Source organism: Primulina eburnea, chromosome 15 (assembly GCF_022965805.1).
Source record: "Primulina eburnea isolate SZY01 chromosome 15, ASM2296580v1, whole genome shotgun sequence".
Lineage (NCBI taxonomy): Eukaryota > Viridiplantae > Streptophyta > Magnoliopsida > Lamiales > Gesneriaceae > Primulina > Primulina eburnea.
In genome coordinates this window covers 29,828,068-29,842,043 of record NC_133115.1, presented here as the reverse complement: position 1 = coordinate 29,842,043, position 13,976 = coordinate 29,828,068, and the positions used below count along the sequence as shown (strand labels likewise).

The 13,976-nt window shown below is 39.4% G+C and overlaps 3 protein-coding genes across 3 annotated transcripts; 2 read left to right on the top strand and 1 right to left on the bottom strand.

The window, feature by feature from the left end:
* Positions 1 to 1,069: 1,069 nt before the first annotated feature.
* On the bottom strand, positions 1,070 to 5,283 carry LOC140814121 (ferric reduction oxidase 7, chloroplastic-like). The gene is made up of 9 exons (XM_073172998.1): positions 4,996 to 5,283; positions 4,795 to 4,888; positions 4,419 to 4,616; positions 3,433 to 3,667; positions 2,708 to 3,035; positions 2,334 to 2,610; positions 1,995 to 2,250; positions 1,476 to 1,902; positions 1,070 to 1,371 (listed from the first exon to the last, which is right to left on the bottom strand). The coding sequence occupies exons 1-9, from the start codon at positions 5,225 to 5,227 to the stop codon at positions 1,202 to 1,204; spliced, it is 2,217 nt and encodes a 738-aa protein (XP_073029099.1). The 5' UTR covers positions 5,228 to 5,283; the 3' UTR covers positions 1,070 to 1,201.
* A 2,720-nt stretch (positions 5,284 to 8,003) lies between these two features.
* LOC140815627 (uncharacterized) lies at positions 8,004 to 10,649 on the top strand. Its single transcript, XM_073174704.1, has one exon. The coding sequence runs from the start codon at positions 8,004 to 8,006 to the stop codon at positions 10,647 to 10,649; it is 2,646 nt and encodes an 881-aa protein (XP_073030805.1).
* Positions 10,650 to 11,270: 621 nt separating this feature from the next.
* On the top strand, positions 11,271 to 13,178 carry LOC140815626 (uncharacterized). The gene is made up of 2 exons (XM_073174703.1): positions 11,271 to 12,577; positions 12,689 to 13,178. The coding sequence occupies exons 1-2, from the start codon at positions 11,271 to 11,273 to the stop codon at positions 13,176 to 13,178; spliced, it is 1,797 nt and encodes a 598-aa protein (XP_073030804.1).
* Positions 13,179 to 13,976: the final 798 nt, after the last annotated feature.

Here is a 13,976-nt window from a genome sequence, read left to right as displayed (position 1 = left end):
CGTCCATTCAAATATTTTCTCACAAAAAAAACATGCAAATTAATATATATATGAAAAAAATCAAACTTTTATCAATTAATAACAAAAACTCAAAATATTTCAATTTATCATACCAAAAAATTTACAGAAATTGCTCAAAAAAACTCAAAACAGGTCTACATATGTCAGCGCCACATCAGTGCCGCGATGTTGTCACACTAGCACCACGTCGGAAAAGAATAAAATTACACAAAAAAAAATAAATAAAGAAAGTGAACTAAGACTGAAATTTGACAATATAAATAACCAACATCGCAAAGGAACAAAAACATATAAGATTGAAAATATAATTTTCCCTAAAGTTATTCCAAAAAAAAAAAAACATTTGATCAAACTATATTATTTTTTCGTCGTCTTTTGATGTTTTTACCTCATCGACTACACATCCTTGATTTTAAATCTTCATCGGTTCATCGGATATAATCAACAATAAATCTATTTTCCTCCAACAAGTATGGTTTAATCTATCGAGTTTTACGCGAACACGGAACATATTGGACTATGATCGGTAATCGAACTAACGAATGCGATACAAGCACATGGACTTTTTTACCTCAAAATTTAACTATAAATATATATGTTTTTGATAAAAAAAAAAAAAAAACAATCGAATCAAACTAACAGGTGATGTAAAATTCAGCTTATTATCCATTTACCAATATCAGTTGAGTCAAATTGACCAAGAGCAATGTTTGATAGCGAGCACAGATTGATGGAATCTACGGAACAGAGTGATGTTTGATAGCGAGAAGCTACATGTTAAAAAAAAAGTGAAGAAGATCAAGATTCAGACTTAGTGTTGTATTACGAATGCTATCGAACTATTGCTATATTGATGTAATTGTTGATATCTTGTTAATTTTATTAGCTGTCTACTATCTCCTGGGGATGTCCAGTGTTTTTGTACAATAATTCTTTTTACCTCTTTAAAGAATGGTTAGTTCATTTAAAAAAAAATTGATCAAGTAAGCTGGTTTTATGTAACCAAACTTAGGCAAATCCTCCTCGTAACAACATACCGAAAGGAGGATGCTCCGTAGAAGCCAACATTCCATTAGTATACACAATCATATAATATCAAGTATGCACAAGTAACATCCTTTCTATCCGAAATTTCGAGCTTAGGATTAAAGCATTTCAGGCTTATTGTTCACTATGGTAGCTAGAGATCAAAGCTGTGGCTATTGAAATGGAATATGGCATCATTTCCTCTCCTCTTGAGATTTTGTGTCCTGCACTCTTTGGCAACACTGGTCTGAAGTGATGGAGGGCCACATACGATGACGCCTATATCAACGTTCCCCCAACGATCAGACATCGATTCAAAAACATCTGCATAGCAAAACCAAAAAAAAAAAAAAAAAACAAATTTAGTAGGTTGAAATCTTTCTTCCTTCTTCATCTATATATGAATATTGAATGCTAAATGAATGTACCTCTGAAGTCTGGTCTCTGACCATACCGGATGGTGGTAGAGTATTGTTCTTGAACAGATTTCTTGTTAAGTTTCGGTTTGGTTTGTTGTAAATTACCATTTTCGCTGGTGTTCTCGTATTCGTTGATACCTGTTTTTCTCTCCCAGATATGCCATAAACAAATCACAAGACCACCAAAAATTAGCGTACTGACCACCATGCACGCTAGAAAGAGAAGCCCTTTATACCACCAGTAGGAAACATTGTAAGGATTAATGTAAAAAATATCTAACAAGGCCACAGTTATAATGAGACCGATTGTAGATGCCACAACATATGTCCCTGACCATATTATGTTTCCAGTGCCAACCAAAACAGATATTCCATGATGCTTGGAGGACGCGAAAGTGGAAGAATTGACAGGTTCTATAATCTTACTACCCTCTTCCTGCAATGGATAGATTGTTTTCAAGATTGAATGAGTTGAAGTTTCAGGTTTGAAAATATGTGAGTTATGAACTTGAGGATAGATATCGTTACCAATGAAGGTTCTGATTCTCGCGTAACATAGGTTAGAATCTCAAGATTCAGAGAATCCGAGAAATTTGGACAGATAGACTCCATGTCAACGGTCTGAAGAAGTGGAAGCTCGTTTGATGTTTTCACTGCCCAAATTATCACTATATTCTTGGGCAGACACGGTGTTCCCTCGTTGATACGGTGAAGAACATCGCTCAAGATTGCCAAAAAAGGCGAAACTCCTATACCGCCTGCTATTAGTACGAGGTTCTCATACCTAAGAGCAAAATGCAAGGCAAATCAATCAAAAGAAACTCTATTATTCTTTGTGATTCGGAAATGATAAGTTAGAGTGCATACGTCAAGTGGTGTGATGATTCATGACCATAAGGCCCCTCTACAGAAACCGTTAATCTAGAACTTGATTGTAACAGTGGCTCTATTTCAGATTCTTTTTGATCATCTGTTGGAATTCGTCCCTCAAGTTTCGCCGTCCAATCCCCTAAAACCTTTATCAATATTGCAAGATGATTTTTTCCATCACGAGGACTAGAGGATACACTGAAAGGATGCCACTGGAGCCAAGATAACTCTCGAACTTGTAGATAAATCCAGCTAAGAGCATTGTAGTGTAGATCTGCACTTGTGCATATTAAAAGGGTATAAACAATTACATATGGTTCCCATGAATCATATTTAATGAGATAGCACTTTAATAGAGATACTCATATTACTTGCTGGTTTGGAAAGCACAAGTTCCAGAGTTCCACAAGGGAAGGACCTAGCCGATAGCACGTCAACTGTCCTTCGAGACTGAAAGAATCTAAGAAACCGATCGAGCATAAAGAGGAATATGGCACCAGCAGCAAAAGAGAAAATGAAATCTCCCACATGAAGCGCCAAGAAGACAACGAAGACCACGTATAATTGGTGGGTGTAGAAGAACAATTCAAAATTTAGCCGCCTCACTCCAGGTAGTGATGTTATCCACATACACAGACCAGCTAAAAGGCTTATCACTCCCGCAAGATTGGCCACACCAACATTTTTCCACTCTAAAAGCTGTGTGGAACAGGAAGGATCAAAATCGATACTCCTATAATGCCTAAAAGAATGGTTAAACCGCACAAGACACTCTGTACTTTGACAGAAATAAATATAGAGAATTCTCACTTATCAGTTTCACATTGCAATGAATTCTAGACTACAGAAGCTATGACTTGATTATACTATTTTCTTTTTTATTTTATTTTTGACTAACTATGTACTTGCATCCGAGACATATCCACCTTAATGATGAGCATTTAGAAGTAATGCCCTCCCAATTTTTAGAAATGTTCCAGAATGGAGCGTCACAAAATCAACAGATTCGTAAAACAAAAACAACTCAAGATGCCATGCTGAAACATAACAAATGTATATCTATCAAAATGGGAGATAAAATAGCATGAAGACTCACTTCATGGATGAGGCGGCCTTCGATGAACCATCCGATTATATAGAATATGCCATGGAGAGTAAACAGCGACATCGTAAGGTGTCCTAGCCAAACATGATATCTTGTTGCATGCTCAAATGGGATATCTACGAGTCTAAGAAGTATCGATCCCCTTGCAACGGGGAGGAACAAAAAGATCAAGCAAAATAATCCAATCAACCCTAAGCGGAGGCCAGTATGTCTGAGCATCCAGGCACTGAAATAACGTTAAGTTAAAATGGGGTATACACATGGCAAAAAAGAACATATCTTCGACTCCTTGTACATACAGAGTATTACCATTTATCTACAGAAAGTTTCATTCAGTAGAAGTAGAATTTCATGTACGAGATTGTCATATTTTTAGTCTTATGTAACAATCAATTTTAGTTCAATGCAAAAATGTTATATACATATACAAATATATTCTAAAGTAGTACTTTCCCAGTTTAGGATCGATATTTCAGAAGAGTGATTAAAGAGAGAAACTTTATACTTATATAGATACTACATTTTACATGTGAGATAAAACAATATGATCATATCCTGAAACACAATATATCGAAGTTTGGCAAAAGATCGCAAGATAGCACAACTAAGGTTATGTTTGATTGCTGGATTTCAAATATATTCAATTGTATTTTTTTTGTTCAGAGAAGTAAGATCAAATTCACCATATACATGTTTATATATAAATATTTCATGTTGATTACGATGAATTTCAAGTTCACTCAATAGTTTCATTTGAAATTCATTCTACTTTATATTGTTAACGAATAAATAAGTAAGATATGAATTTTAAATTCAATTTATTGTTTAGTTGTAAACAATATAATTCTAATGGAAATTCATCTCCTCAAGTGCACCTAAAAGCAACATTTTATGGAGAACTCGATAAATAAAGTTTCGTTTCTCATATGTAAAGGATCGGAAAATGACACCGAGGGAGAGTGCAGTTGAATGTTTACCACTTCTCTTTGGAAGGCAAATCCAACAAGGCTACAAGATTGAGGTTGTTGGATGTTTCTTTACAAAATGCCCAGATGACATATGTAATAAAGATAACAATTCCGATACTCTCTGCTGCCGAAACAACCCCGAATGGTCCTTGGACGAAAAGAGGGAACGTCTTCAAGCGGAAGCCTGGGTATCTTGAAGCTTTTTTCCTATTGAACAAACACAATCAGATCTCATAGGAAAGACACTAATTTCTATAGAACTTCCTCAGGGACAACTGTATCCACAAATTAATGATCGTTTTAGCCAATTCCTCACTCGCATGAAGGTAAAAAAAACTGTTCCATCGCATTAAGGATAAGCGTTTTCGTTTAATAAGCTACGTACCCATGGCTTTGCTCTTCCCCGGAGATGCTAAGATATGCAAAGGCAAGAAACGCCATCAAAAGAATAGGAGCACTAAACAGCATGAATATGCTTCCTGCACGTGATCGCATACAACTCTAAGATATCCAAAAGCACTCCACAATTAATGACCACAAAAAAAAATGAAATCAAAAGCAGTCAAGTTTAGAACAAGCAGGCAACCTGTGACTCCAAATAGAGTTCCATCTGTAGCCAGAATCCATTTTTCAAGCAAATGACTCACGAAATCAGATGGAAACATAAAAACGAAAGCAGCCCATATGATAAAGATCACCCACATTACCACTCTTAAGGTCCACTTCACTGATGAAATGAAAAATGGCGTTTTCTTGGAAACATTAACGAGACCCTCTTTCTGGACCAGAAGAGCTTCATTGGCTGAGTGTTCATCCATTTTGGCTAAAGCGATAAAGTGTTCGCCAATTGATACTGCTTCTGTGTGTTGTAGACTTAAATAGATTTTTGAACAATGACAAGACATACATATATTATATATACATACATACATACACGTAAGCAAATTGCAATAATGGTATTTTATATTTGCAGTAATGGTATTTTATATTTTTCGAATCTCAATTTTAGTCCGTTATTTTTTTACACTTGATGTATCGTGTCCTACGTAAACCCTCCATATAATGGATGATTAAAATTGCTAAAAAAATTATCATAATTGTTCAAAAAATTAAAGATTCGAAAATATTATTCAATTTTTACAATATAGTGTATCAAAATTGCTAAATATAAACAAAAGAAACGAAAAAATATATTTTCCCATATATAAGTGGTAGGGTTAATAAAAGTAACCAGCATTTATAAAGTACTATAAGGAAATGCAGAAGCTTCAAGAGAATGAAGCGACGTGAACATTTTGGGACCATGTATATTGCTTTCACCAATCAAGCGTAGCAGGTTTATGAAATAAATATTTCATAATTTATATCCTTTGAATATTTCACACCGTGTAATATATATATATATATATATATATATATATATATATATATACATACGGTGTGAAATATTCAAATCCTTTGAATATTTCACACCATATATATATATATATATAATTTATATCCTTTGAATATTTCACACCGTATGTATATATATATATATATATATATATATATATATATATATATATATATAAAGGTCATTATCCCAATATTTCAATCGCGCCAATTATAAAACCTCAAGTTAATTATTACTTTCTTGAAAAATATCGGTTTTAAGTTTTGAATGAAAATTATATATGTTGAATAAAAAAAATATTATGTCAAAATTGCATATATATATATATATATATATATATATATATGAAAATTATATATGTTGAATAAAAAAATATTATGTCCCGAGAAGTCTCATTGCATGGCCCGTGTGAGAACCAAGGGGCCGGATATTTCCTACATGACCCGAGATGATTAACTAGGACCCGGGTTCTCATTTCAAAGTCGAGGGCTCGATACCCGAGTAACTTCCTTAGAGGATCTTATAGATTGGACCCGGATCACCTACTGTGCACAGCATCTATGCTGTGCACACATTGAATTTTTTTTATTTTTTTTAAATTTTCTTTTTTTCCCCACTTTTTTCCCTCAAAACTTGAACATATAAAAATACCATATTTACTCAAAACTTTATCATATAAAAATACAATTTTTCTCACCCTATATTTTTTAAACAACACATTAAAATTTCTAAAAATACACTTAATAAACAATCAACTTTTCATTAACATTCCTCTACTAAAATACCCAAACTTTTATTTATGAAACACGACTCAATTTTTTTTTATCAGTCATCAATTATGGCCTTCTGATTAAATATACAAGGATCCAGGTTTGAGTCATTTACGAAATGGATAAAGAATTGATTCATCTTGCTGTGCACACATTGAATTTATAATATTTATTCTTATTTAATGTGGGCACAATCTGATCATCTTCACCATTCTCTTGAAGTCATGGATTTCAATGGAGTTATATCCAATAATGCTCTTGAGTAGTTTTTTATTTAAAGAATAGCCGATTAACATTGTTAGTTGAAATGAAGTTTCAAAATGTATGAATTGTTTATTTTTAATGGAAATGTGGTGTTGAATTTTAGTTTTTGATATTGCACGATGAAAATGTTCTAAATTTTAATTTAAACATTAACATGTTAATAGTTTATATTGTTAAAAATTTTGTTCATTGGAAAAAAAAATTAATAATACTCATCAAATTCGAAAAAAATGATATGGTTTTTCACATGTAAAAATTTAATATAGTAATTTTTAATTGCAAAATTATTAATTTAACATAAAAAATTTAAAATGTTTATATTATTTCATATAAAATTGTCTGCAAATGTTTATGGAAAATGGAAAAAAAATGGAAAGAAAACAAAAGATAAAAAGAGATGGAAAAAATTGAAAAAAAAAAAATTAAAAAAAAAAATTCAATGTGTGCACAGCAAGATGCTGTGCACAGTAGGTGATCGGGGTCCCTTATAGATTATAGGGAAGAAAGGGACTGGGCGGGAAGTCAACGTCCTTTAGTCTGAACGTATCCCCGAAAATATTGAGAAGAAAGGGACTGGACATGCAGTCAACGTCCCTTATTCTTGGAGTACCCACGAAGCTATCGGGAAGAAAGGGACTGGGCGGGAAGTCAATGTCCTTTAGTCTGAACGTATCCCCGAAAATATTGAGAAGAAAGGGACTGGACATGCAGTCAACGTCCCTTATTCTTGGAGTACCCACGAAGCTATCGGGAAGAAAGGGACCAGACAGGAAGTCAACGTCCGAGGGTACAAGTAGTAGGTGAGCACGCGTATCAAGGTAACCCTAGCCTTCCCTCCTACAAATAGCAGGTATGGTTGTCATTTAAGGAGGGCTAGAATCTCTTCATTCTCAAGCATTCATATATATCACTCAAGTTCTCTTCCTTGATAACCCTGCTGACTTAAGCATCAGAGTGGTCACGCCGGACACCCCTCCGGCGCCCATTCACGAGTTCCTTTCATTGTTTGCAGGTCACAGTGGAAGCCATCTACCTTGTTCATTTTCCTAAACAACATTATAAATTCTTGATTTGATCTGGTGGAGCACCGAACCTTGCTCATCCATTTCACCCGGATTGTATCATTGGCGCCGTCTGTGGGAAACTTGAGACTAAGGCGTTGATATGGCTCACACGAGGAAGACTAACCAGAATACTTCCCGGGTTCAGGGAGTTGACGCAAATCATTCGAGACAAGAGGATGCTCCTCCTGATCTTATTACTATGACTCCAGCGGAGTTGGATAAGCGTATTAATGAAGCCGTAGAGAAAGCTATGACTAGGCGGGAAGCTTCCCACCATGATATACCACTCGAAAAGGAACCAGAAAAAGAACAGGAGCAGCAGCAGGAATTGAGGGAGGAGAAGAAGAGGGGAGAAGTGGAGGAATCCTCTGCTGGATCTAAGTCACCAACGATAGTCGAGGAGATGTTGGAGTTAAAGCAGAAAATGAAAGTCTTGGAAGGACAGCTGGAAAATCGTGGAACTTCTCGAGCGTCTGTCAAGGGACGCCCGTTTGCCGAGGCAATTATTCGGGAACCTCTTCCCGGGAACTTTAAGTCTGCCAAAGTAGGAACGTATGATGGAAACGAAGATCCAGAGGAACATTTGGCCAGATTCGAGAATATGGCTATGTTGCATTGCTACACCGATAGGATCAAGTGTAAAGTGTTTTTGACTACGCTGGTAGATTCGGCTCAAAGATGGTTTGATGGGTTGGCTCCATTGAGTATTAAATCGTTTGACGATTTTCAGAAAATCTTCTTGCATCATTTCAGTAGCAGTAAAAAGTATAAGAAAACTGCTTTCAGTTTGTTCGAAGTAAGGCAAGGCCCGGAGGAGAATCTGAGAATGTATATTAAGAGATTTAATAAAGTGGCTTTGGATGTGCCTACTTGTGCGGTGGAGACAAAAACCACTGCCTTCACTCAAGGCTTGAAAGAGAGTGAGTTTTTCAAATCATTAACAAAGAAAGTGCCTGAGGACTTTGAAGATTTGTTATCTCGGGCAGAAAAATACATTAATATGGAGAAAGCCCAGAGGCAAAAGAGGGAAGCCATCAGAAAGGAAAGAGGGGACCGGGCATCTAAGCCCGAGGAGAGAGGACCAAGGCGGGGTAATCCAGGGCACTTTTCCCAGCACGTGCCTCTGAAAATTATCCGGGAGAGAGAGGTACAGGAATGCAGTAGGGACCCAGTTCCCGATCACCCGTTGTCTCAGCCCGAGAGAAGTGGATTTTGTACTAGGCACGGGGTATGTCAGCACAGTACGGAGAATTGTAAGGCTTTAAAGAGAGATTATGTTCCACCCACCAGGCAAGGATATGATCAATCGATCAAGAGGTCGAGAGGTCCACTCTGGACACCTCGACCACCAATGCCTAACACCCGGATAAACGCGAGAAATAGCCCGAGGAACGCTGTGGGTAGGAGGAGGGAGCCGGAGCCCGAGAAGAAAAGATCTTCCTCCCCTGTGGCGGGACTGATCAAAATGATTTCGGGAGGATCCACCGATGGAGATTCAAATCGAGCCAGGAAGTCGAGAAGTAGGCGGGAGTGTATGGAGGTGGAAGGATCTAGGAGGAGCGAGGCCGTGATCAGTTTTGGTCCGGAAGATCTAAAGGGAGTAAACATGCCACACAACGATGCTCTGGTCATCCAAGCCCGGGTGGCCAACTACGACATTTTGAGAGTTTTTGTGGATTCAGGCAGTTCAGTCAATGTGATTTTTAAAGATGCCTTAGCACAGATGGATTTGCAAGGGTTTAAGTTGGAGGTTGTGGAAACTGCCCTTTTTGGTTTTGCTGGACATGCGGTTTATCCAGAGGGAGAAATTGTTCTGCCACTCACTCTAGGCTCCCGAGATGTCAAGAAAACAGTCATGACCACCTTCACAGTGGTGGATTCCCCCTCATCTTACAATATCATTCTGGGGAGGCCGGCCATGAATGAGTTGAGGGCAGTAGCATCTACTTACCATCAAAAGATCAAATTTCCAGTGGGCAGTCAAGTAGGAGAGGTCCGTGGAGATCAGCCTTCTTCCCGGAAATGTTATGTGAAGGGTATCCGGGCAGATCAAGACAAGTCTAGAAAGGAGGGGAAGAAAGCCAAGATGGGGGAAGTCAGGGGAAGGATGGCGGAGGAGGGGGAAGTACACTTTGTGGCAGAAGAGGAGCAGGAGGCTGTGGAGATAGGACCAGGCCAACAGATCCGGGTAGCTCGGGACCTCAATATATCTACCCGGGTCAGTTTAATTAAATGTTTAAAGACTAATATTCATGTGTTTGCCTGGTCCCAGCAGGAACTAACAGGGATTTCATCCCTGATATCTGAGCATCAATTAAACATTCTCCCGGGAGCTCACCCGATCAAACAGAAGAAGAGACACTTCGGTCCCGAGAAAGACAAAGTTATTGATGAACAGGTGAAAGAGTTGCTGCAGGCCGGTCACATTCGGGAGGTACAATTTCCTACATGGCTCTCGAATGTGGTGCTGGTACCCAAAGCCACCGGGAAATGGAGAATGTGTGTTGATTTCTGGGACCTCAATAAAGCCTGTCCAAAAGATCATTACGCATTGCCCCGGATTGATCAGTTGGTGGATTTCACCTCAGGCTTCGAACTGCTCAGTTTCATGGATGCCTATCAGGGATATCATCAAATTCCTTTGGCAAAAAATGATCAAGAGAAGGCCAGCTTTATCACCTCGGGAGGTACATTTTGTTATGTTGTAATGCCTTTCGGGTTGAAAAATGCAGGGGCCACGTATTAACGTTTAATGAATAAAGTCTTTGAGAAGCAGTTGGGAAGAAATCTGGAGGTTTATGTGGATGACATTCTGGGAAAATCAAAGGAGATGGCGGATTTTATTGTTGATTTGGAAGAAACCTTTGCCACCTTAACATCTTATGGAATCAAGCTCAATCCTGCTAAATGCATTTTCGGAGTCAGGAGTGGCAAGTTCTTGGGCTTTATAGTGACAGAGCGGGGGATCGAAGTCAATCAAGAAAAAGTAAAATCCGTGCTATGTATGCCTTCTCCTCGATCTGTCAAAGAAGTGCAGAAGTTGACCGGGAGGATTGCCTCTTTATCTCGGTTTATATCCCGGTCAGCCCACAGAAGTTATCCTTTCTTTCAGGTTCTCAGAAAAGCCCAGAAGTTCGGTTGGGATGATAAGTGTGAGCAGGCTTTCCAGGATCTGAAAAATCATTTGGCTGAGCTTCCAGTGCTGGTAAAACCCGAGCCCGGGGATAAATTATTTGTGTATTTGTCCACCACAGAGTATGCCGTTAGCTCAGTGTTAATCAAGGAAGAAGATTCTGACTAGAAGCCTGTCTACTATGTCAGTCATGCCTTGAGGGGTCCCGAGCTACGATACAGTGAAGTGGAGAAGATGGCCTTGGCTTTAGTTGTGACTGCCCGGAAGTTGCGGCCTTATTTTCTGTCACATCCCATTATCGTCCTTACTAACAGCCCGCTGGGAAGAATTATGACTCATTCAGAAGTGTCCGGGCGGATGATTAAATGGAATGTGGAATTGGGGGAGTACGATATTGAGTACAAACCCCGGGTGGCCATAAAAGCGCAGGCTTTATCCGATTTCCTATCTGAGATGATTCAACCAGCTGCGGAAGAAAGATGGAGAGTGTTTGTGGATGGGGCTTCTTGCCTGGCTGGATGCGGAGTCGGAGTGGTGATAATATCCCCGTCGGGAGAGAAGATTAAGTTGGCAGTAAAAATTGATTCCCGGGTGACGAATAATGAAGCAGAGTATGAGGCTGTTCTAGCCGGTATCCGAGCTACCCGGGAGATTGGAGCGGCCAGAATTATATTGTACTCCGATTCACAGTTGATCACTCAGCAGATAAAGGGTGCGTATGAAGTCAAGGATGACAGGATGCTCAAATATTTGCACCTCATCAAAGCCCAGGCAGAAGTGTTCGTGGATTGGAGTATTGAGCAAATACCCCGAGAAGAAAATGGAGAGGCAGATGCCTTAGCAAAAATGGCTGCCTCTTTATCAGAAGATAGAACCCGGGAAGTTCTATTTATTTCCCTAGTAGTTTTAGCCATCGAAGAGGAAGAGATGTTGCCAGTACCAGAAGATTCGTGGATGGTTCCTCTGATAAAATTCATCCGGAACGGTGAATTGCCCGAGGAGAAAGCTCGAGCACAGAAGATAAAAAGACAACCTCCCAGGTTTGTTCTCTTAAATAATGTTCTATACCGGAGATCATTCCAGGGACCATTATTGAAGTGTTTGAGCGGGAAGGAAGTAATTTATGTTCTTCGAGAGATTCATGAAGGATGCTGTGGTGAGCATTTGGGAGGAACATCTTTGGCTCGAAAAGCGATGCTAGCCGGATTCTGGTGGCCGACTCTTCACCATGATTCCGCCCGAGTAGTCCGGACTTGTGAGGGATGCCAACATCATTCCAACTTTCAACACAGCCCAGCCACGCCTATGAAGCCTATCTGGGCATCTTGTCCCTTTGATCAATGGGGTATGGATATAGTGGGACCATTTCCGGTCGCCCAGGCTCAGAAAAAATTCTTGCTGGTGGCTGTTGATTATTTCTCTAAGTGGGTAGAAGCTGAGGCCTTGGCCAAAATCACCGAGCGAGAGGTTCTAAAGTTCCTATGGAAGAATATAGTCTGTCGTTTCGGCGTACCTCGGCGATTGATCTCAGATAATGGAAGGCAATTTCAGGGAAAAGATATAACATCTTGGTGCCGGGAAATGAAGATCACCTAGTCTTTTACTTCTGTGGCGTACCCTCAAGCCAATGGTCAAACAGAAGTTGTAAACAGAATTATTGTGCAAGCCTTAAAGGCCAGATTGCAAGGCAAAGGGAAGGACTGGGTAGAAGAATTACCCAGTGTACTGTGGGCATACAGGACTACTCCCCGGGCATCGACTCAAGAAACTCCGTTCAGCCTGGTATATGGATCCGAGGCTATCCTTCCTGTTGAAATTGGGCAAACATCTGCCCGAGTAGAATCTTATCCGATCAATAATGAGGATAGCCGTGCAGTGGAACTGGATCTTTTAGAAGAGAAGAGGGATCAAGCCATGATTCGGATGGAAGCATATCGAGTCCGGGTCATGAAATCCTACAATAAAAAGGTCCGAGTTCGAGATCTACAGATAGGGGACTTGGTTATGAAGAAGGTCAATCCGGCTGGGGATGTGGGCAAGCTGGAAGCTCGATGGGAAGGGCCTTACAAAATCATTAGGAGAGTTAGTTCAGGATCTTTTTATCTGGAAGATGCTCAGGGGAAGCTTCTTAGGAGACCTTGAAATGTACTTCATTTAAAGAAATATTACCCTTAGCCAACGCGCAGATGTAATTTTCGCTTTTCAAGAAATAATAAAGGATCGCTTTTCTCATATTTCTGTCTACTTTAAGTTATTGATACATTCAACCAAGAAGAATTAAGCCCAGGGCATTACACCCTGGCTCGGGGCTCCGTACCTCGACCATTCCAAAGTCCCGGGACCTGTTCCCCGGCCTAAGGTTCCGTACCTTAGCTCTACATAAGCCCAGGGCATTACACCCTGGCTCGGGGCTCCGTACCTCGACCATTCCAAAGTCCCGGAACCTGTTCCCCGGCTTAAATTTTTGTTTAAGATAGTTGTTGTTGGAATGATTGCAAGGAAGGCGGATGATTATTTATAGAGGCAAGGGGATGAAAACCACCGTTGATCTACGAACGTGTAAAGGGTTAGGATGCATACTCGGAAATTGTGCTGGAAGATGAAAAGACATGCGCAATTATCGAAATGTCAGACTTATTCATTTCCTGAAATACTGAGCATTTTCAGACAGGAATTAATGCTGACACCTTTCATCATAAGGATCGTGACATCCAGGGAAGCAAGATAACAATTTATTCGAGTCCGGGAGGTTTAAGGCCCCGGCACATTATGTTAAGTCCGGGAGGTTTAAGGCCCCGGCACATTATTTTAAGTCCGGGAGGTTTAAAACCCCGGCACGCTATTTTCAGTCCGGGAAATTCAAGGCACCGGCATTTTATTCCAAACAGAGCCCTAATGCTTTACTTAAAGTAGGTGAGATTTTTTATCTTAATGATCCAA